The sequence below is a fragment of the Hypanus sabinus genome, chromosome 7 (genome assembly GCF_030144855.1).
Source record: "Hypanus sabinus isolate sHypSab1 chromosome 7, sHypSab1.hap1, whole genome shotgun sequence".
Lineage (NCBI taxonomy): Eukaryota > Metazoa > Chordata > Chondrichthyes > Myliobatiformes > Dasyatidae > Hypanus > Hypanus sabinus.
In genome coordinates this window covers 135008100-135029744 of record NC_082712.1, presented here as the reverse complement: position 1 = coordinate 135029744, position 21645 = coordinate 135008100, and the positions used below count along the sequence as shown (strand labels likewise).

The window sequence follows — 21645 nt, the reverse complement described above, 5'->3', positions numbered from 1 at the left end:
TTTTTATATCATTAGGTCTCAGCTGGCATCAAAATATTAGGCAAGATTTTAGGGTCATGAAAATTATACAAAAGAACCTTTGTAGTACACATACTTTGTAAGTTGTCCCTTATTTGTGGGTGAGTAATCAAATCTGAAAGTTAATGGTAAGTAGTGAGAATAAAATGGCATTAGTAGTTCAGTTTTTATGGAGAGATGCTTTGATATGAGATATGAAATGCAGTAACTAAAGGACATAGGCTTAAAATAATTCTCAAAACCCTGGAGGGTTTAATGCATTTTTTTAAAAAAAAGTGCTAAAAGCCAATTCAATAATAACTTTGAAAAAATGATTTTGTATATGTAAAGGAGAAGTTTGCAGGCCTTGCAATACTTTTGTAAAAAATGCTGCAAAATTTCACAGTATGGGGATAAATGAGACTTCTGAAAAGCTCATCAAAGGAATGGAAAACAGTTATTGTAGAAGAAGATTTCAAAAATCTCAGATGAATGACCAGTTAATTTCTTCTGAGCTGCATTAGCTAAAGAATTCAACACGTTGTCTGTTGCTCACATCAGGGCAGTAGGTGATGTTCTTCGGAGGTGGAAGTTACAATACATAATTGGAAAAGAGTAGAGCATGCTTTTATTTTGAAGTATCTAATTTAAGAGTGCTATCTCTGTTTTAGTTTGAAAACAAAGGTCAATGTTTCAGTTCCTGGCACAAGTATCACTCAAAAATGAAGTAGAAAAGAACCATGTTACAAAGCATATACTATATAAAATAATTTCTCTTTCTTTCTTTTCTCAGCTGCAGTTGAAAATTACGATAAGCATACTGAAGAACTGGAGCCAACAAATGATCCAAGAGCAGTTGAAATTAATAATTTTATATATTAATTTTTGTTTATGTATAAACTTGTTATTGCCACTTATATCATCATTGTTATGTCTTTCACCACTGATTCTGCAATAGCTTAGAGAGCATTTGTATCTGAAGAATGGAAATCCTTCATTGAAAAGTTATGCAAAGGTGCCTATCTAACACGGGGACAGAATATCCCTACTTAAGGACCACTTCTTATTCCATTTCCATTATCTTATTGATTATTAGATAGCTAAGAAGATCCATTTATTGCTCCAATCTCTACCCTGCACAGCAGAAGTAATGTGTACACACACAGACACACATACTGCACACTGCACACATTTATGAGAGATATAGTCCTGGAATAGACGATATTTTTTAAATGCCTGTGGAGCAGAATCTGTTTATCCTGATTTTGTGTTTTTGTTGTTAAGTAATGGACACAAGCCATTTGTGTATCTCCTTGGTAGTAGTCTCACCATTGAACCTAAGTTCATTTTAGGTTTATCTTGTTAAGTTGCATATTCAACATTGACACAACTTGCCTTGGGTGACTGCAGTAGCATGTCCATAAATGTTGCTCTCTTTCTTTGGTCCTCAGCATTGTTTTCAAAATCTCATCTACAATAAATTTGTTTATCAATAATATGGAATCTGCATAATCTTTATATAGCTTTATATATGTGTATAAGATAATGGAAGGCATTGATCGTGTGGATAGTCAGAGGCTTTTTCCCAGGGCTGAAATGGCTAGCACGAGAGGGCACACTTTTAAGGTGCTTGGAAGTAGGTACAGATGAGATGTCAGAGGCAAGTTTTTTATGCAGCGAGTGGTGAGTGCGTGGAATGGGCTGCTGGCGATGGTGGTGGAGGCGGATACGATAAGGTCTCTTAAGAGACTCCTGGACAGGTACATGGAGCTCATAAAAATAGAGGGCTATGGGTAACCCTTGGTAATTTCTAAGGTAAGAACATGTTCAGCACAGCTTTGTGGGCTGAAGGGCCTATATTGTGCTGTAGGTTTTCTATGTTTCTAACTTGATTAATGAATTTGTTAATTATCTCCCATTCCCATTAGATAATAGTTTTAAACAAACTGAGGGTCTATGTTACTGTTTTCACAGCTGTAAAGCTTTTCTTTGGAAAGATGTTAATATTTGAAATTGGATGACAAATTGACAAATACAATTCTAAAAAAGATTGTTTATTTATCATCATCAGAAGAGGAATAGTTGACCAGTGTTCATCAGCCCTCCAGTGTATATGAACGGTTTGCTAGTTGTTTGGGAAATGGGGGAATATACTGTGACCTGGCACAGAAAATATTGAACCATTGTGATGGAGCAACACGAACAAGCAAAAATCGTCTGTTCTGAGTTCCTAAGCCATTTACCTAGTTCATTTCTCAGTTCCGAACATATTAATGAAACTGTCTGCTGTTTATAATCACTATTCTTTCAATATTAAAATGTGCTATGTTTCAATAAATAGCATACTGTAACAATTATTACTGAATTTTGCCACAGCTTTTATCAGACCAATGCTTTTGCCTTTGCAATAACATATATGTATTGTGCAATTTTGTGAAATTGCTTAAATTAAACCGATCATATCTTTCAGCTCAGTTTGTAAAAAGAACAAATCTACTGCCACAATTAAATCAAATTGCTTCATATAGGATTTTTTTCTCAATTACTGCACCTAACAATCTATTCTATATATTTATTGCTCTCTCTTGGAGAGGGGCCTCCTAATATCTATTATATCTGCCTTCCACTAATTAGAATCTCTACTACATTGTCCTACCATGTACAACATGAGCTGTTGCACCAGATTTAACCAATATTTTGAAGATCAACATATATAATTCCTTTTTTTGAAGTCTCTTGGTCATCTTAACCAGGCTGATTTTTTAAATATAATTACCAGCTTTTTCTCATAATTCATTTGGTCTTAGTCCAATTTTCTACACACCTCCATTGAAGTTTCTGAAATTCATTGAACTCTAACTGAAAAATACAGAATGAGTGAAAAATGTTGAGCGAGCCTTCCTAAGTCATGCTTAACAATTGCTAACATTTAATTCTTTTCTACAGTCCAGGGGCTCCCAACCCTTCTCATGTCATGGGCCCCTACCATTAACTTAGGGGTCTGTGGACCCCATATTGGGAAATCCTGCTGCAGAGTAACAGTTGGGCTGCAGGTATTGCAATAACTCCAGAGAACCAGGTTCAACTCTGACCTCCGGTGGAATCTGAGGGGAGTTGGTTTGGCCTGGCTGTGACCACATGGGGTTGTCCCAGGAAATCCATATTCTTCCCACATCCCAATTATCCCTACTGTAAGTGAGTGGTCAGAGAATCAGTAGAGTGGAATTGATAGGATGGCTGAGAGCAGGATAGTGTGCTGAATGGCTTCCTTCCAAATGACACGTAACAGTGCTGTATGCTGAAGTTTAGTACTGTAGGTGGGAGTAGAAAGTTGTGAATATGTATTGCTGGGTTGAATGAGACAAATGAAGTTCACTGGGAAAGTGTGAGGTGGTTCATTTCAAACGCAAACAAGAGTGAACAGTGTTTCTAAATTGTCAATAACTCCGAATTCTGTTGGAATAGAGAGAGGTAGGGATTCAAGCACCAAATCACTGATAACTATTGTAAGAAAATTTTACAGGTCTCCCCAGTGTTAAGCTTTATCTCAAGCAGGCTGAACCACAAAAAGTGAAATGTGTGCTGCAAGCTTAAATATCATCATTTCTTGGTCCAGGAAGCTAGAGGGCTTTAATTGGCTTTGGTGCATATTGCGGTTGGCAGCGGGGGAGTTGCAACTTGGGTTCATATCTAATTTAAATTTGTTTAATTACAGACAAAGTTCTCATACTTTGTATAAAAGATCAAAGAATGGTATAATTGAGCTACTTGAGGTTAGCTGGATAAGAAAAAGAGAAAAACTGGGAAAATCCAGAACCACGGGTTTTACCCTTAAATCACCAGTTGGATGTACTAAAGATGAGTAAGAAATATTTGTCATGTAATTAAAGTTAAAGAACCCAGGTCAGCTGGAAATTGTAAAATCTAAACTAGATCGGGTCAGGATGTTGGAGCACATGCAGCAAAAATAAGTCAGTACAGATGAAGTAAAAAATTACCCATTATAATCAATTTGGAACCCTTTCAATGACTGAAAAGCTTTCCTTCATTTCTAGCAGTTCCAACCTAGCCATAGTATAATTCCACCTCAGTGGAGGAGGAAGTTACATACTCTGTGCCAAAAATTTGTTAATGCAATTTTCAGACCTGAAGTACAAGCACACCCCAAGGGTCTACCAAAAGTCTGAGGCTTCTTTCAAATATCCTCAATAACTAAGATGTTCCGTAGCTACTTAAGACTTTAACCATAGCCTTGAGTTAGTGTGTCACAGACAACATCAGTGCATTCAGTAAGAATGGGGAGAGGAAAGCACTGATTTGGGAAACACATCTTGGAAACATTAAAATTTAATTGAAATACAGTATTCTGTTTAATGTGAAACAGCTTGTTTTGTATACTACTGTCATGAACAAAAGTAAGGTGTCTGAGAAGGAAAATGGATTTGTTGTAGCTATTGACAGTTTTATTAAATGTAATGTTTGGTCTTAATGTGATGTTGTCCTTCCTTTCATTTACAATGAACACATTTCACTTTGCATTGAAAGGAAACTTAACATGCATTCAGATTACAGCCCCTTATAACATTACCCCATCAGGATATTGAGAGCCTAAGAAATTACTGTCATGCCGAGATTAACATCTACCATGAAAACTTCATCAAAAATGTTTAAAAACAACCAGACTGAAGATGCATTTAGTCAAGTTGCTTGTCTAGTCCAAATTGGTTTGTAAAAGAAACTGAATAATTCCACTGCTCAATAATCTATTTGACCTCTAATATTTGAGTGACATCTTGTAGGCTCACGATCCCAATCGATCTGAACAACAGGTAAGACACTTTCTCATTGCTTGAAAATGCTTACTCTGGGTACTCAGTTTGAGAAATTGACAGGATATTTAGCCCACTTTATCTCTGGTTCACTGAAAGAATCCTTCTGGCTCCATTTTGCCGGGAGGTCCTGCCTGCAAGATGTCTCTGGTATCTGGTGACAGAGCCAGGAAGGAGCTTTGACTGCTGAAAATGTTGCAGGGTATCTTCAAGATTTAAAAAAAATGTTTTTAAAATTCAAAAATTAAAGAGTTTTTTAAGTGTTAGTTAGTTACATACGTTTTTTAATGCCAGACAAAACAGTCTTTTTCCCTCCTAATTCACAGGTCTAGAATTCTCCCTGAAATCAACAGGGGCTTAGCTCAGAGTGGCAGTTTTCCCAGTGTAATACAAGGTAAATCCAGTATGCTGGACATCCCCTTTAGACCCCACATGGGGTAGAGGCTGAGCTCAGTGGTGGAAGTGACATCATCTGGCATTCAATAAGTCCCAAATTGCCACAGTTGAAAGCATATACTGCCATTAAGTGATTGACTACCAATAGTTTCCATTAGAAATGTTGGCAGCAGGCAGAGGAGTCATATTGAGTGTGATTTACATTTTAATTTGATCCATGTATTAGCATTTTCAAGTGGTGCAGCCATCGTCAATTGAAAGTTGTGGAGGGGTTGTATTTATCTCAAACTTTTAAGAATAGAACTCATGAGATCTATAGTTACCATAGCATAAATGGAATTGTATCTGTACAAGAAAATAGTAAGTAACGAGTTTTAATATAAAGGCATTGTCCTTTACATGGCATATTGTAGAATAGAATCCATCTGGAACAGAGATTAGTGAACCCTATGGAATAGCAAAAGCACCATTTCTGTTATCCAGTAAAAAGGTAAGTAAATCAGTTCTGGGAAATGAATGGTGACAGGTCCCCAAGTTACGGAGTCAACCAACAGTGTAGTCTTTCTTACTATGAACATTCTGGTCCTTTATAGATCAGGTTGGATTGCCATGAACTGGCCTGGAATGACATGGGTCGACTGACCTTTTCTGGCCTGTCAATTATGCAGATCAGTCTTTTTTAACTCTCAGCACTCAATATCAGCATGAACCACTTCCAGCTCAGTTCAGCTCAGGAAAATCTCACATCTACCAAGCAACAGGCTCTACTCACACTGAGAATATGACTCTATAGGTGTTCTTGTTCCCATTTTCCATTATCTGAGCTATCTAAGTGTGATTGCCATGTCAGTGCTGTTCTGTAGGCTGTTTTGTGTGTTGCACATCCTTATGTGCAGAGCTGAAATCCTGCAAACTGACAAGGACCTTCTGTATACAAAATCAAAATCTTTTGACCCCCAGCAACTGTGCTCCATGGTATTTTACAAGAAGCCATGAATTATATTTAACAATTGATACTCTTGCCCATGTTATCATGCTGGAATTATTCTAGTTAAATCTCCTGTGCTGCGATTAAATGCTTTGCTTTTACCTTTTTAAAATTTATTGCAGCAATGTTAAAAAAACTTACAAATTTTGTATTCCTAAAGATACCATGCATGTTTTCTCTTACCATTTCATTAGATTATTTATAAATGTTATGGAGATATACTCCATTTGTTATTGGTAACTTCTGAACATCAGAGGAAATCACTATCATTCAGTGGGAATCACGGTGCACCAAGTCATGCCTAAAAGTAAAGAAAGAATTAATTTTACTTGCATATTTCACAAGCACCCCCTTAAATTGCCTCAATGATTAAAAAATGTTTGCAGCAAATTTAATAGAACTTTTATAATAAAGTAAATCTGCTTAAGATGGAAATCCAAATTGAAAGAAGAAAATGCTGGAAGCATTCAACAGGTTCTGGCAGCATCTACAGAAAGAAATAGTACATCCTTCATGTCAAAAATCCTTCATCAAAATAGAGTAAAGTTGTACATTGCTACTCGAGTTTGATTTTTCATTGGAAAGTAGGAATTCTGCAATGAAGCTGCATATTCAAGATGGGGTTCAAGTAGTGTTGACCTTTAAAAAAAATACCTTATGATTGAACTTGTGTTGTATCTGACCTACATCCCTGTCTTGATATCAGCATGCAAACTATTCTCCAGTGCTGAAGTCTCCCATCATGGGTAAAAAAAGAAACTGAATTGTTTTAGATGGGGGAGAAAAAAAAGGAAATTTCCAATGCTGACAATGTTCCCTCTAATATTTTTTCCACAGCTGTATGGACCAACCATTGCTCTAAGCAGGAAATTTTTACAGCCCTGAAAACTGTGCAGCACTTTGTGTTGTTTTGTTGTAATACGCATACTATGAATACTTAGAATGAAAATTGAAATATCACATACTTTTGATTTTATTTATTAATTTAAGGGCATAATGAAATACAGTATAACAAAGAAAATCTTTCACATTTCATAGACTTTTAAAGTTAGATGGCCTTATTATTATTTAGAAAACTTAAGGATTATATATATTAACATAATTACAGAGTATTTCACAATTGTATTAGCCTCATTTCAAAATTATATTAACATTATATGAAAGAAAATACCAGCTGCACACCAACAGAGGCTATGAGCTCAGGAGCAGTTCAGTCATTGTACAAGTGTGTACCCACACAGCTCAGAGGGAACTGTGAGAGTTAGTTACATGTTCATTAATGTAGTCATACTAAATCCAACTACTAGCTTAGTAAAGTTAAGTCTATTTAAATCTTTAAAAGGTAATTGCCCAACAAAAATTCCAATTTTAAAATGCTTGAGAATCAGATGAATATCCAGATAATGAGTTTCAGAAATGAAGTTTTATGAGTATTATCTACCTGTACTATTAAGCCCCTATCACACTGCAGCACATTAAAGCTTTGCAAGATCTTATCCAGAAATGACAAGATATTGATGGTGTAATGTGTGTTATTGGTAATCATATATTAGTAACAAAATAAAAACCATGCTGGAAATACTAAGCAAGACAAACAGCATATGTGGAGGGAAAAAGTTAACGTTCTATATTGAGTTTCCTTCTTCATAGTTCTAATGGGTGGGCATCAAACTAAAATGTTGATTCTGATTCTCTTTACACTCCTGTGCAATATTTTAATCCACATTAGCCCTGGATGGAGATGACAGTACCTCTGGTGCTTTGAGGTGCCAGTTAAAAGTTGGCCATTTCTCCAAATGGTACAGTAGTTTAGAAATACTGCAAATAGTAGACCATGAGCCTTTTACTGGCATGAAATGTACCTATCTTCAAATAGCCTTTTCCCAGACGGTGCGGGCGCACTGTCGATGATGATGAGTTCCACTATGTTTTTCTTCAGTGGTGGCTCTCAAAATTGGCAGGCCTTTCACATCTTCCAGCATCTGATGATTGACCTTTATGTGCCTTAGACTGCACAAGAAGGTTGGTAATGAGCTGCTCCTCCATCGGGCAGAACTGGTCCTCAACCTCAACAGTGTCTCCTTCGGTGCCTCCCACTTCCTCCAAACTCAAAGTGTAGCCTTGGGGCCCCAGCTATGACTGCATTTTTTTGGGCTATGTAGAACAGTCCATGTTCCAAGCCTTTCCTGATAATGCTCCCAACTACTTCTGTGATGATGGCATTGGTGTTGCATCATGCACCCTACTGAGCTTGTCAATTTCATCAGCCTTGCATTAAATTTACACCCTGTCCTTAAATTCACTTGGTCCATTTCTGACATCTCTCTCCCTTTTCTCGATCTCTGATTCCATTTCCAGAGACAAATTACTGACATCTTCTGTAAACTTACCCGATTCCCATGTCCATCTTGACTATACCTCTTCCCACCCTGTTTCCTGTGAACATGTTATTCCCTTTTCTCAGTTCCTTCATCTCTGACATGCCTGTTCCCAGGATGAGTCTTTCCAGGACCTCAGAGATATCTTCCTCCAAAAAAAAAGTTTTCCCTTCCTCCAGTGATGCTGCCCTCACCCACATCTCCAGTTTCCCAGACATCGACACTCACCCCATCTTCCCACTGCTTCAACAGGGATAGAGTTCCTCTTGCCCGCGCCTACAACCACATGAGCTTCTGCAACCAACACATCATTCTTTGCAACTTCAATGGAATCTTACCACCAAGCACGTATTCATTCCCCCCTCCCCCACTATCTGCTTTCCACACTCCCTCCATGACTCCTTTGTCTATTTATCCCTCTGCAGTAATCTTCCTCCTAGTATGTATCACTGCAAGCAAGAGAAATGCTAGAGTTTCCTATTCACTTCCTCGCTCACCACCATTCATGGTCACAAGCAATTCTCCCAGATGAGGCAACACTTCACCTGTTGGGATTGTCCATTATATTTGATGTTCCTGATATAACCTCCTCTACATTGGTGAGATTTAAATTAAATTGAGGACAGCTTTGTCAAACACCTTTGCTCCATCAGCCAATAGCGGAATTTCCCTGTAGCCATTTTAATTCCTTCCCCCATTCCCACTCCAACATGTTGGTCCATGGCTGCCTCTTCAGCCATGATGAGGCCACCCTTAGGGTAGAGGAACAACACCTCATATTCCTCCAACCTGATGGCATGATTTTTGTCTCCTTTCCCCTCCTCCTCCTCTTTTCTTCTATTCCCCACTTTGGCCTTTTACCTCTGCTCTTCACCTGCCGATCCTCCCTTTGGTGCCCATCTTTCCCCTTCTTCCATGGTCCACTCTCCTCTCCTATCAGATTCCTTCTTCTCCCACCCTTTTCCACCCACCTGGTTTCACCTATCACCACCTAGCTTGTCCTCCTTCTCCACTTCCAACCTTTTTATCCTGGCATCTTCCCCTTTCTTTTCCAGTGCTACAGAAGGGTCTCGGCCCAAAATATTGACTGTTGATTCATATATGCTGCCTGACCTGCCGAGTTCCTCCTGCACTCAGGATTTCCAGCATCTGCAGACTCTTCTGATCTGCTGCATAGTTTGCCTTGCACATCAGCAACGGAGTCACTGATATCTTCACAATCAGAATCAAGTTGAATACCACTGGCATATGATGTGAAATATGTTGCTTTGTGGCAGCAGTGCATTATAGTACATAAAATATATAAATTATAGCAGGATATAAATAGGTAATGCAAAAAGGAGTGAAAAAATAGATAGTGTTCATGAGTTCACTGTCTTTCCAGAAATTTGATAGTGGAGGGGAAGAAGCTGTTCCTAACATGTTGAGTGTGTGACTTCAGGCTTCTGAGCTCCTCCTTGGTGGTAGCAATGAGAAAGGAGCATGACCTGGGTGACGAAGGTGCTCAATGACAGGTGTCACCTCTTGAAGATGTCCTCGATACTGGGGAGACTAGTGACCATGATGAAGCTGGCTGAGTTCACATCCTCCTGTCGCTTTCCCTGATCCTGTGCAGTGGACCCTCCATACCAGACAGCGATACAACCAGTTTGAATGCTTTCCATGGTACATCTGGAGAAACTTGCGAGTATCTTTGGTGACATACCAAGTCTCCTCAGACTCCTTTTGGAATATGGCTGCTATCATGTCTTCTTTGTAATTGCATCAGGATGTTAGGCCCAGGAAAAATCTTCTAAGATGTTGGAACCCAGAAACTTGAAACTACTCACCCTTTGCACTGCTGATCCCCCGACAGAGGAGTGATGTGTGTTTCCTCAATTTCTCCTTCCTGAAATCCACAATCAATTCCTGCATCTTATTGATGTTGAGTGTAAGGTTGTTGTTGTGACACCACTCAACCAGATGATTTAGCTCTCTTCTGTACAGCTCCTCGTCACCATCTAAAATTTTGCCAGCAATAGATGTGGCATTAGCAAATTTACAGATGGCATATGTGGTGTGCCTAGCCACATAGTTGTGGGTGCAGAGGGTAGAGCAGTGGGCTAAGCATGCATCCTTGAGCTGCAGCAGTGTTGATTGTCAGTGAGGAGGTGATGTTATTTTCGATCTGCACTTATACTTTGGCCTCTATACATAGTTGAGCATTCTCTGCCACCCCTAATTGGGGTAGTTTTGGAACAGATTTCCATTTACTCTGTAAATTAATGGAAGCTCAGTTAAGGAGATCTGCAGCCCTGCAAGGAGAAAAATGGATTAGGTATTGGCTAATTATGCAGCCTTGCAAGTCCACAGAAAGATTTTTTTTTCCATTTGGCCATAGAATTCGGCTGAAACTTGTAGATGAGGCTTGAGGTGGAAAGTTCTACTGAGGGAAATGTTAGAAACTTAGAGAAGCTACAGTATTACTGTTGTTAGCAGAGTCTACCATTAGAATATTCCCCCAATTATAATCTAAGCAACAGAAATGGTAACTGGACAAAACTGAAGGCTCTACATCTAATAAAACAAACTACCACAATTGGAAGGAATGGCTATGGTGGTCATTGCAGAGAACTAGTTGTAAAGTAACCAAGGTTGAGGATTAAATACTTTTAAATTTAAAGAAGGTAGATGCAAATGGAAGATGGTAGTGATGAGTAATCCCTGATAATAAAGATCAAGATTTAACCGAAAGTGAACAGGCATCAAAAGTGAAGAGCTGAAAAAGATTTGGAGAAGCTAAGAAACAGAAAGAGTTAGGAGTCATTTGTATGAGCAGTCTATAATCCACACGCTCCCTGCCCCCCCGCCCCCAGGTACAATATTACCTCTGAAGCCAGGAAATTTGCAATGTATATAACAAGGGCAGGATTATGGGTTCTCGTATCAACATATAGACTGGCAAACCAAACCAAGTAAGAACTAATTGAAAGCATCAGACTGTTTTCTAAATCCGAAACCAATGCAGTAACAGGCCATTTTATGTAAAGCATTGCACAGTAAGGAAGGGCCTTTGATGGAATTTTATATGAAGACTGGAATGTATTATTCAATCTGAAATTATGACACAAGACTTTAAAAAAACAAACTAGAAAGAAATGAAACATTGCTTGTCTACAGTCATTTGGGGAAATAATATTTAAAAACGTGATGATAAGAGAGTAATGTTTAAAGTATTAGAACATGGTTTCCAACAAATATACACCCCTTTATAACACAAACCCATCATAAAGATGAGACCTGCTACAGTTAACAAGGATGGTGAAAGACAGTATTATGTCAAAAGAAAAGGCTTATAATGTTATTGAATTGTACAATAAACCTGAAGATTATGAAAATTCCAGAATTTGGCAAAAGTAAACCAAGTAAATGATAAGGGAAAAGGAAAGTAGAAAATGGGTAACAACATCCAACACGTAAACAGGAAAGGATTTATATATGTTAATATAGGTTCATTATGGAATGAGACACTGGAAAGTATGTTGGAAAAAAGAAATTAACAATTATTTTGTCATCTGTCTTGAGATACAATTCATATCTGTTTACTTGAATTAGGTCACTCACCTAGATAGAGATAAATCCAACTAAATGAATTGTTTCTTTTCCTTTGTTTTACTGAATAATGAATTAGTTTTTAGTCATTAAAATAATTTAAATAATTGTTCTTTTAATTACTTAAAATATTTAAACCATTTGTGTGATTATCTTTGATAGAAGTTGTTGTGCATTTAATATTTCAGTAACATTTGAGTAAATTTGTAAATATATTGCAGCTTCCCCCAAACAGCTGCAGTGATGTGGACTACAAATTACAACAGGAAATAGAAAAGGTTTGCCAGAAGAGTAGTGTTATGATAATTGTAGGGAATTTTAACATGCAAGTGGATTGGGAAAATCAGGTCGGCACTGGATCTCAAGAGAGATAATTTGTAGAATGTCTACAAGATGGCTTTTTAGAACAGCTTGTTGTTGAACCAACTAGGGGATTGGCTGTACTGGATTGGGTATTGTGTAATGAACCAGCGGTAATTAGAGAGATGGAAGTGAAGGAACCCCTAAGAGGCAGTGATCACAACATGATTGAGTTCACTGTGAAATTTGAGAAAGAGAAGCCGAAATCCGATGTGTCAGTATTTCAGTGGAGTAAAGGAAATTACAGTGGCATGAGAGAGGAACTCGAGGTTGACTGGAAAGGGACACTAGCGGGAAGGACGGCAGAGTAGCAATGGCTGGAGTTTATGCGAGAAGTGAGGAAGGTGCAAAACAGATATATTCCAAAGAAGAAGAAATTTTCGAATGGAGAAAGGATGCAACCGTGGCTGACAAGAGAAGTCAAAGCCAAATTAAAAGCAAAGCAGAGGGCATACAAAGAAGCAAAAATTAGTTGGAAGACAGAGGATTGGGAAGTTTTTAAAAGAGTACAAAAGGAAACTAAGAAGGTCATTAAGAGGGAAAAGATGAACTATGAAAGGAAGCTAGCAAATAATATCAAAGAGGATACTAAAAGCTTTCTAAAGTATTTAAAGAGTAAAAGACAGGTGAGAGTACATATAGGAACGAGAGAAGGTGATGCTGGAGAAATTGTAATGGGAGATAAGGAGATGGTGGAGGAACTGAATGAGTATTTTGCATCAGTCTTCACTGAGGAAGACATCAGTAATATACCTGACATTCAAGGGTGTCAGGGAAGAGCAATATGCGCAGTCACAATTACTCAGGAAGCTGAATAGTCTAAGGGTAGATAAATCTCCTGGACCAGGTGGAATGCACCCTCATGTTCTGAAGGAAGTAGCTGTGGAGATTGCAGAGGCATTAGCAATGATTTTTCAAAAGTTGATAGATTCTGTCCTGGTTCCGGAGGACTGGAAGATTGCAAATGTCACTCTGCTATTTAAGAAGGGGGCAAGGAAGCAAAAAGGAAATTATAGACCTGTTAGTTTGACATTGGTGGTTGGGAAGTTGTTGGAGTCGATTGTCAGGGATGAAGTTTTGGAGTACCTGAAGGCATATGACAAGATAGGCAGAACTCAGCATGGTTTCCTTAAAGGAAAATCCTGCCTGACAAACCTAGTGCAATTTTTGAGGAAATTACAAGTAAGCTAGACATGCAGGGGATGTTGTGTATTTGGATTTTCAGAAGGCATTTGACAAGGTACATGAGGCTGCGAAACAAGAGCCCATGGAATTAGGGGAAAGTTACATACGTGGATAGAGCATTGGTTGATTGGCAGTAAACAGAAAGTGGGAATAAAGGGATACCATTCTGGTTGGCTGCCGGTTACCAGTGGTGTTCCACAGGGGTCCGTGTTGGGGCCGCTTCTTTTTACGTTGTATATCAATGATTTGGATTATGGAATAGATAGCTTTGTGGCTAAGTTTGCTGATGGTACAAAGATAGGTGCAGGGGCTGGTAGTGCTGAGGAAACAGAGAGTCTGCAGGGAGACTTGGATAGATTGCGGGAATGGGCAAAGAAGTGGCAAATGAATTACAATGTCGGAAAGTGTAGGTTATGCACTTTGATGGATGAAATAAACGGGCAGACTATTATTTAAATGGGAGGAGAATTCAAAGTTCTGAGATGCAACGGGATTTGGGAGTCCTCATGCAGGATACCCTTAAGGTTAACCTCCAGGTTGAATCGGTGGTGAAGAAGGCGAATGCAATGTTGGCATTCATTTCTAGAGGAATAGAGTATAGGAGCAGGGAAGTGATGTTGAGGCTCTATAAGGCACTGGTAAGACCTCATTTGGAATACTGTAAGCAGTTTTGGGCTCCTTATTTAAGAAAGGATGTGCTGACATTGGAGAGGGTTCAGAGAAGATTCACTAGAATGATTCCGGGAATGAGAGTGTTAACATATGAGGAATGTTTGACCGCTCTTGGACTGTACTCCTTGGAGTTTAGAAGAACAAGGGGGGGACCTCATAGAAACATTTCGAATGTTGAAAGGCATGGACAGAGTGGATGTGGCAAGGTTGTTTCCCATGGTGGGAGAGTCTAGTACAAGAGGACATGACTTGAGGATTGCAGGGCGCCCATTCAGAACAGAGAAGGGAAAAAAAAATTCTAGCCAAAGGGCGGTGAATCTATGGAATTTGTTGCCACGGGCGGCAGTGGAGGCCAAGTGATTGGGTGTATTTAAGGCAGAGATTGATAGGTATCTGAGTAGTCAGGGCATCAAAGGTTATGGTGAGAAGGCGGGGGAATGGGACTAAAGGGGGGATTGGATCAGCTCATGATGAAATAACAGAGCAGACTCGATGGGCCAAATGGCCGACTTCTGCTCCTTTGTCTTATGGCCTATATATTGTTTGATAAAGCATTCTTGTACTTTTAAATATTTCATTATGGATTATATGAATTGCATACATCATCATGCCACCACATGATATGTACACACCTTGCTTAAAGTAAAGATTGAAGCTAGACTCTCAATTTGCGATCCTGTGTCTTACTTTGAATTAGTTTAATGCTTTGAAGTTACAAAACATAACAGTGGTAAAGAGGTACTCTCACAAGGAACCTGATATAACTATTGATTAGTTGGGAGTGCAGCAAAGAATGGTGAGTTTAAAAAAATTGCTGCAAGGAACGGTGAGTAAAAGAAACAGTGCAGCACGTGCAGAGACAGTTAAGTTAATAAAAAGTAATGCAGCACGTGTTACATGGAAGGGAAGACACTACTGAGTTTTTTTTAAAGTCAGAAAATGAAAGGAATCACTGGTTCATAAAGACTCAAGTACTAGGTGATAATAATTATTAAAAAATCCGAAATGGCTGGCTACATCAGAAATATTGACAGGTTTGATTGCTCAATGGGTAGCTAGCTCATGTATACTGAGCTAATTGAACAGTATTTTGAAGCAAGTGAACTGGGCAATGAGATGTGAGTACCAATTTTGCTGAGAGCATTGGGTTTAATGGTATAGACCTCTGTAGTTTGATTGCTTCAAGCAAACCAACAGAAGTGAGCTTAGCTAATATTGTGATAGTAATGCCGGAGCATTTACAATGAATCCATTGTTGATTGCAGAACATTTCAGGTTTCATAAGTGGAATCAAAAGGAAGGGGAGTCTATTTCAGCATATGTGGCAGAATTGAAGAGATTCAGCATTGTCAGTTCAGTAATGGGTTTAATGATGCACAGAGATCATTTAGTTTGTTGAATCTTACAAGAAAGCATTCAAAAACAGCTCTTAACTGAAACACAAATTACACTTTAAAGCGCATTTGAAATAGCAGTGTCAATGGAAATAGCATATGCAATAGAGTTGCAGTCAGGAATGAAAGTAAGTATGAACAAAATTGCAATGTCGAAACAGAAACCAGCCTGGCTGAACAAATTGTGGCACTGTTGAGGCAGGGACTCACATAGACCTGACCGATGCAGAAAATGCAACAAAGTAGGATACATACAAAGAGCATGTTGGGCAGACAACACTAAATGAACTGCACAGGGAAGAGAAGAAGTGACAAAGTTGCAGTTTCAAAAGGATCACTAATCTGCAGGCTGTTGATGAAAAATCTGACAATGAGTGTGACACAGGACTGAGTAGCCTTAAGATTTACAATGTGAAAACTAACAATGGGCAAGCAATATGACTTACACCAGAAGTGAATGGCAAACTAATTAAAATGGAATTAGACACTGGTTCAGCTGTTTTCAGTCATTCCACAAAATGAGTTTGAGAGGCACTTCAAAGATGATAAATTTAAGCTTGCAACTATCCAACTAAGACATCTTACTGGAGAAAAGATAACTCTTGTGGGAATGACATTCATAACAGTTAAATACAGTAAATGACAGACACATTGGGCTTGTATGTAGTTAAAAAAACACAGGATGATGTGATTGGCTGAGACAACTACAACTACAACTTGATTGGAGAGCCATCCTCAAAGTGCATGTCACATCCCCTGCAATGAAGCCAAATGAAAGTGAATGAAGAAAGGTATAGGATGATGCCATGGCAGTGTTCAAGGACATTAGAAAAATCAAACGTATCAAGAGTAAAATAGTGTTAAATGAAAATGCTGCACCCAAGTTTTGCAAAGCCCGTCCGGTTCCTTATTGCATCTGTCATAAAGTAGCCAGTGAGCTAGATAGCAAGGAGGTTGAGGGAATTCTTTCCATGGATCAGTGAAGCCCATTGGCAACACCAGTGGACCAGCAGCCAAGAAGAATGGGTCTTTCAGGATTTGTGGTGATTTTAAGATTACAACCAACCCAGTGCTGAAAGTAAATTAATACCCTCTGCTGAGGATAGAGGATATCTTTGCAAACCTTTCTGGAGGAAAACACTTCAACAAAGTGGACTTAGCTGAGGCCTACATGCAGATGGAGATGGAAGAAAAGTCCAAAGTGTTTCTCATTATTAACACTCATGAAGGGCTTGGTTGCTATAATGTGCTTATTTTTGGAGTTGCATCTGCACCTGGACTTTGGCAGAATGCTATGGACCAGTTGCTGCAAGGGTGCCCAGGCACTCAATATTACATGGATAACATAATTGTTACCGGGAACAAGACAAGGAACATCTCCAAAATCTCAAGACAGTGTGAAAATGATGAACTCAGAACATGATGTGAAAAGTGTGAATTACCTAAACCAAGCTGCACTTACTGTGGTCGCACTACTGACGCACAAGGATTACACAAGTGTGCTGAGAAAGTTGAAGCAGTTGTGGATGCCCGTAGGCCAAAGGATGTGTCACAGTGCGGTCCTTTTCAGGACTCGTCAAATACTATAACCGGTTCTTGCCAAACCTGGGAAGAAATGGCAATGAACAAAAGCAGCATGAAGGGGATTTCAAAAAGGTAAAGGAAATGGTGAAGTTAGACACTGTTTAACTTCAGCCCTATATCCTTTGCATCATGTTTCCTTATTAAAATTACACACAGATCGACAGAGAAGCCTTGAGTCTGTTTTGGGGGTAAAATGTCTCTAGCAGTACTTGTATGGGACAGGGTTTACCCTTGTTACTGTTCATCAACCACAAGTATCCATTTTCAATCCATAGTAGGGAGTTCCACTAACAGTAGCAGGATGAATGCAGAGAAGGGCTCTGTTTCTTGGAGGACACAATTGCAAGACTGAATTCAAGAGGATGACTAATCATGGAAACGGTGGTTGTCCTGTTCACCATTGGAAAAGGAAATACAAGAAAAATTTACAAAAGAGAGACACTCCTCTTGATGTATTCTCCCTTACACAAAACTCTGTTATGACAACAATGATTCAAAGGGAAACCAGAAAAGACAACACACTGTTTCAGTTCTACATGGCTGAAATATGCAGCAGAAACTCCAATTCCCCCATTTTTACTGGCACTGAGATGAACTTGCCCTTGATGGAAGTAGTCTTATGTGGGGATTGAGAGTTGACGTACCCTCCAAACTGGGAGCTAAAGTTTTGGAGGAGCCACATGCCGGCTATCTAGGCATGGTCAAAATGAAAGCTTTGGCTGGTGGCCTGAGATAGATCAGCAGATCGAGCAGCTTTCTGTGCACTGCCAACATCTCTAAAAGATGCCGAGCAGTTGGGAATGCTGGGAATGACCTGGATTGCACTGGCAGAGAATTCATGTGGAATTTGCCGACCTTTCATGGCCAAAAATTTCGTGGTGCTGGGGATGCAGCTACAAAGTGGCCTGAAGTGTTCCCAATAGCCTCCACTACAGCATCGCACACTGCTGATGTATTGAGAACACTTAGTCAGTGACAAAGGACCACAGTCTGTTGCGAAATACTTTCAGTCATTCCTAAAAGTGAACAGATTGAGACATATTACATCCACACTATACAATCCTGCTACAGATGGGTTAGCGGAAATGTTTGCCCAGATTCTAAAGAATGAACTGAGAGCAATGTCAGCAGAACACACTACACTAACACTGAACTCCAAACCCACCAATTCCCTCTTTGCATATTGCAATGCAGTACACTCCACAACCAACAACTCACCAGCTCCTGTGTTCCTGGGTGGTTTGTTGAATTTACACTTGGATCTCCTCAATCCCAATCTCAGAAGGAGTATGCAGGACAAACAGCTGGGACAAATTGAATGCTCCTCAAGCAAGAATGTTCAATGTTTCACTCCAGGACAAGCAGTCCTGGTGAGGGACTACAGAGGTGACCAGAAGTGGGTACTCGGAAAGATTAAGGACAGTGGAGTTTGTGTCGGATGTCATTTGGAGATGACACATTGATAAGTTAAGGAGAACAGAGTCAATTGTTAGAGAAGAAAGGTGGCTACTGCTGTCAGAACCATTTCTTGCAGTCTCAGAGTCAACTGCTACAACCATAATGGAGGAGGCTCCAGAACCTGAGATTGTTTCACAGCCACAAGCCTCACCTACCGAGCAGAGTGACCACCCCTTGTAAGGAAAGATATTATCCCACGAGAGTAAGAAATTCTCCACAGAGATTAAATCTGTAGGTCTGATTGGGACAAGTTATACTTTATGATGCTGTGGATGTCTCTGATAGTAGTTGAGATGAATTCTCTATTCAGTTAAAGTTTCTAAGTAAGCAGAGAGGAGTGTTGTGTATTTAATATTTCAGTAACTGTTGAGTAATCTTGTAAATATATTGTTTGATTAAGCATTCTTGTTCATTTCAATAATTCATTTTGGGTTATGTATAAATATGTGAATTGGATAAGTCATCACACTACCACGTGATACGTGCATGCTTTGCTTAAAGTAAAGAACAAAGTTAAACTCTCAATTTGGACTCTGGTGTCTTCCTTTAAATTGGTTTAATAATTTGAAGTTACAAAATGTATCAGCAGTATACTGTAAAAAGGTCACTAGGGCAAACTCGTGGCAGGACCTCAGGATCTGCCTTTTGAGCCGTTGTTATCACTTCCTGGAACGGGAAGGACAGTGATTCATACAGCTTATTTTAGTGTAAAGTTAATGTAGCCATGGGAATGGGTGAGTGTGAGGCATAGGCTGGATCAAATATGGGTCTACCCATCAGCTTAAGTTGAATCTCGTTCATTTCAATATACATGTGTAGCAGCATGGTAAGTAAATGTAATCCCAGTTAGTTCTTCTTTAGTTCTTTACTACAGTAAATGTGGAGTTTCATTCTTTCAGGATTTTTTTGTTGTGAGGGATTTAAGAATGTAAAATGTATTTTCTTTTTCTATCTACTAATCACATTTTACTTTCTGTCTCTTTATTCTCCACTTGATAACCCATTGAATTCCCCCAATTCAATTGAACTTCTTTCCCAATCATTATATTATTGAATTCACCATGATTCACTTTGTCTGGTTGGTTAAGGAAACGTACAGTTGCTGGTCCTGGTTCACCCAGTTCTTAATTTTTCTCACCTCAGCATCACCAATCTCCATTTACAATAACAAGGCATGTATTCCTAGATAAGGAAAATCTAAAACATGCAAGACTAATATATGCATATAGACACAATCAAATGCTTCGCATAGCAAAGGTTTAGCCCATTAATGTTGGTTGTTTCTTTCTTCACCAATGCTGCTTGATCTGTTGAATGTTTGCACCATTTTCTATTTCATGTATGAGTACAAGGCTTCTGTTTCTTACTCATATCAACTGCTAGGAACTATTTACCTTGTGAATGAAATCAAGCAATCCCAAATTATCAATTTAACAAAAATGGAAAATGAAGACTAGTTATGATTGCCATAGTTGCAATAAATTCCTTCCTTGCCCTGTTGAAAGTTCCTTGACCTAATTATAGAAGAAGCAAAGTCCCACTGCCATCTGACACTGTCACCTGTTGTTAACTTTTCATGATACGGGGTTCAAGACTGTCACAAACTTAACTCTTCCTTCCAAACAGTTTTGTTCTGATATAGCAGACATATTATAAAAGATATCAGCAAATGCACAACTGTTTCAAAGCAATTAACAATTACGCAAGTGTCATTTTTGATTAAGTGCCTGAAAAAGGAATGTAACATTTATTGGAACAGATCTCAAACACTGAATTTAAGTTAAATGCAGGTAAAGTTTTGCCATTTTGTGTGGCTACCCGCCCCCCCCCCCCCCCCAAAACAGGTTGACCTTGTAATGTTGTGTTTTTTTTAAACTTTCCCCTTCCATTTTCTGAACACAATTTGATCCCATTAAGTGTACTGAATTGCATCAGAATTTTAAGAAAAATACTGGATCTATGAATATGAAGCAAAGGATTTAGCTCCTACAAAGCTATTTCATTCGGTCACCTTTAAGCCAAATTCTAGTTCAGATTCAGAGCAATAGAAAGAAATAATTCCAGTTCTCAGAGGTAAGTTTCCTGAAAATCTTTATGAACACGAATCAAAAAATGGGAAAGCACTTGTTAATCAAATCCAATGCTCTAGGAGCATATAAAATTAATTTGGCCAGAAGTTTTTTGCAACAAATTCAGAGCAAAGAGAAAATTTTACAAAACACCTTGTTCCTGTAAAGGTATGTCTTTTCAACCTCAAGATGTATTTATCTAAATTTACATACACATCAGAATCTGTTGTTTTACTTCACCTTATAATTCACTGATTTCATATATTGCAATCAAATATTTCAACCTATTTCCTCACACACTTGTAAGGCTGTAAGAGTTATCACTACATATCTATCCCTCATTTAATGCCAATGCAATTTTAATAGCTTTACTTTAAGCATTATTCTTCTTAAACATCTACTCCCTTCAGATTTTTGTTTAAAGTTTTGTATACTCATTTTTTTCAAGTTCCTGTAGATTAATAGAATATTCCAGAAACAAAATTTTCATTCCCCTTTCAATGACTGTTTTTGGAGTTGTGAGGAAAAAGACTTGTGTTTAGGCCTGTCAACTATCTGGATAATGCTGAAATACTCTACCAAGTTAGTTCGTGCATAAAATACACTCACTTAAAATCAAAACTCTGAAGATTCTCTTAATCTGAAGTAAAATAAAATGCAGCCATGTCTGTGGAAAGCAAAACAGTTAACATTTTCAGTTCCAGTCAAGCACGTTTGCTGTCTTTCCACAGAACATGTCTGACC

At 38.7% G+C, this 21645-nt stretch overlaps 2 protein-coding genes across 5 annotated transcripts in view; one reads left to right on the top strand and one right to left on the bottom strand.

Annotated features, from left to right (window-relative positions):
• lsp1a (lymphocyte specific protein 1 a) overlaps positions 1-4486 on the top strand; it is a 294870-nt gene extending 290384 nt beyond the window's left edge. For all 3 annotated transcript variants that reach the window (XM_059975693.1, XM_059975691.1, XM_059975692.1), the window contains one exon: positions 791-4486. The gene's annotated coding sequence lies outside the window, so the exon portion shown is untranslated. The remainder of the gene's footprint in view (positions 1-790) is intronic.
• The window catches only part of prr33 (proline rich 33), a 32063-nt gene that overhangs the window by 5354 nt on the left and 5064 nt on the right, over positions 1-21645 (bottom strand). Inside the window, exon 2 of one of the 2 annotated variants that reach the window (XM_059975689.1) lies at positions 6394-6511. The exons of the other annotated variant lie outside the window; for it this stretch is intronic. Within the exon in view, the coding sequence (XP_059831672.1) occupies positions 6394-6396 (3 nt within the window). The 5' untranslated portion in view covers positions 6397-6511. The remainder of the gene's footprint in view (positions 1-6393; positions 6512-21645) is intronic. 2 annotated transcript variants of the gene reach the window in all.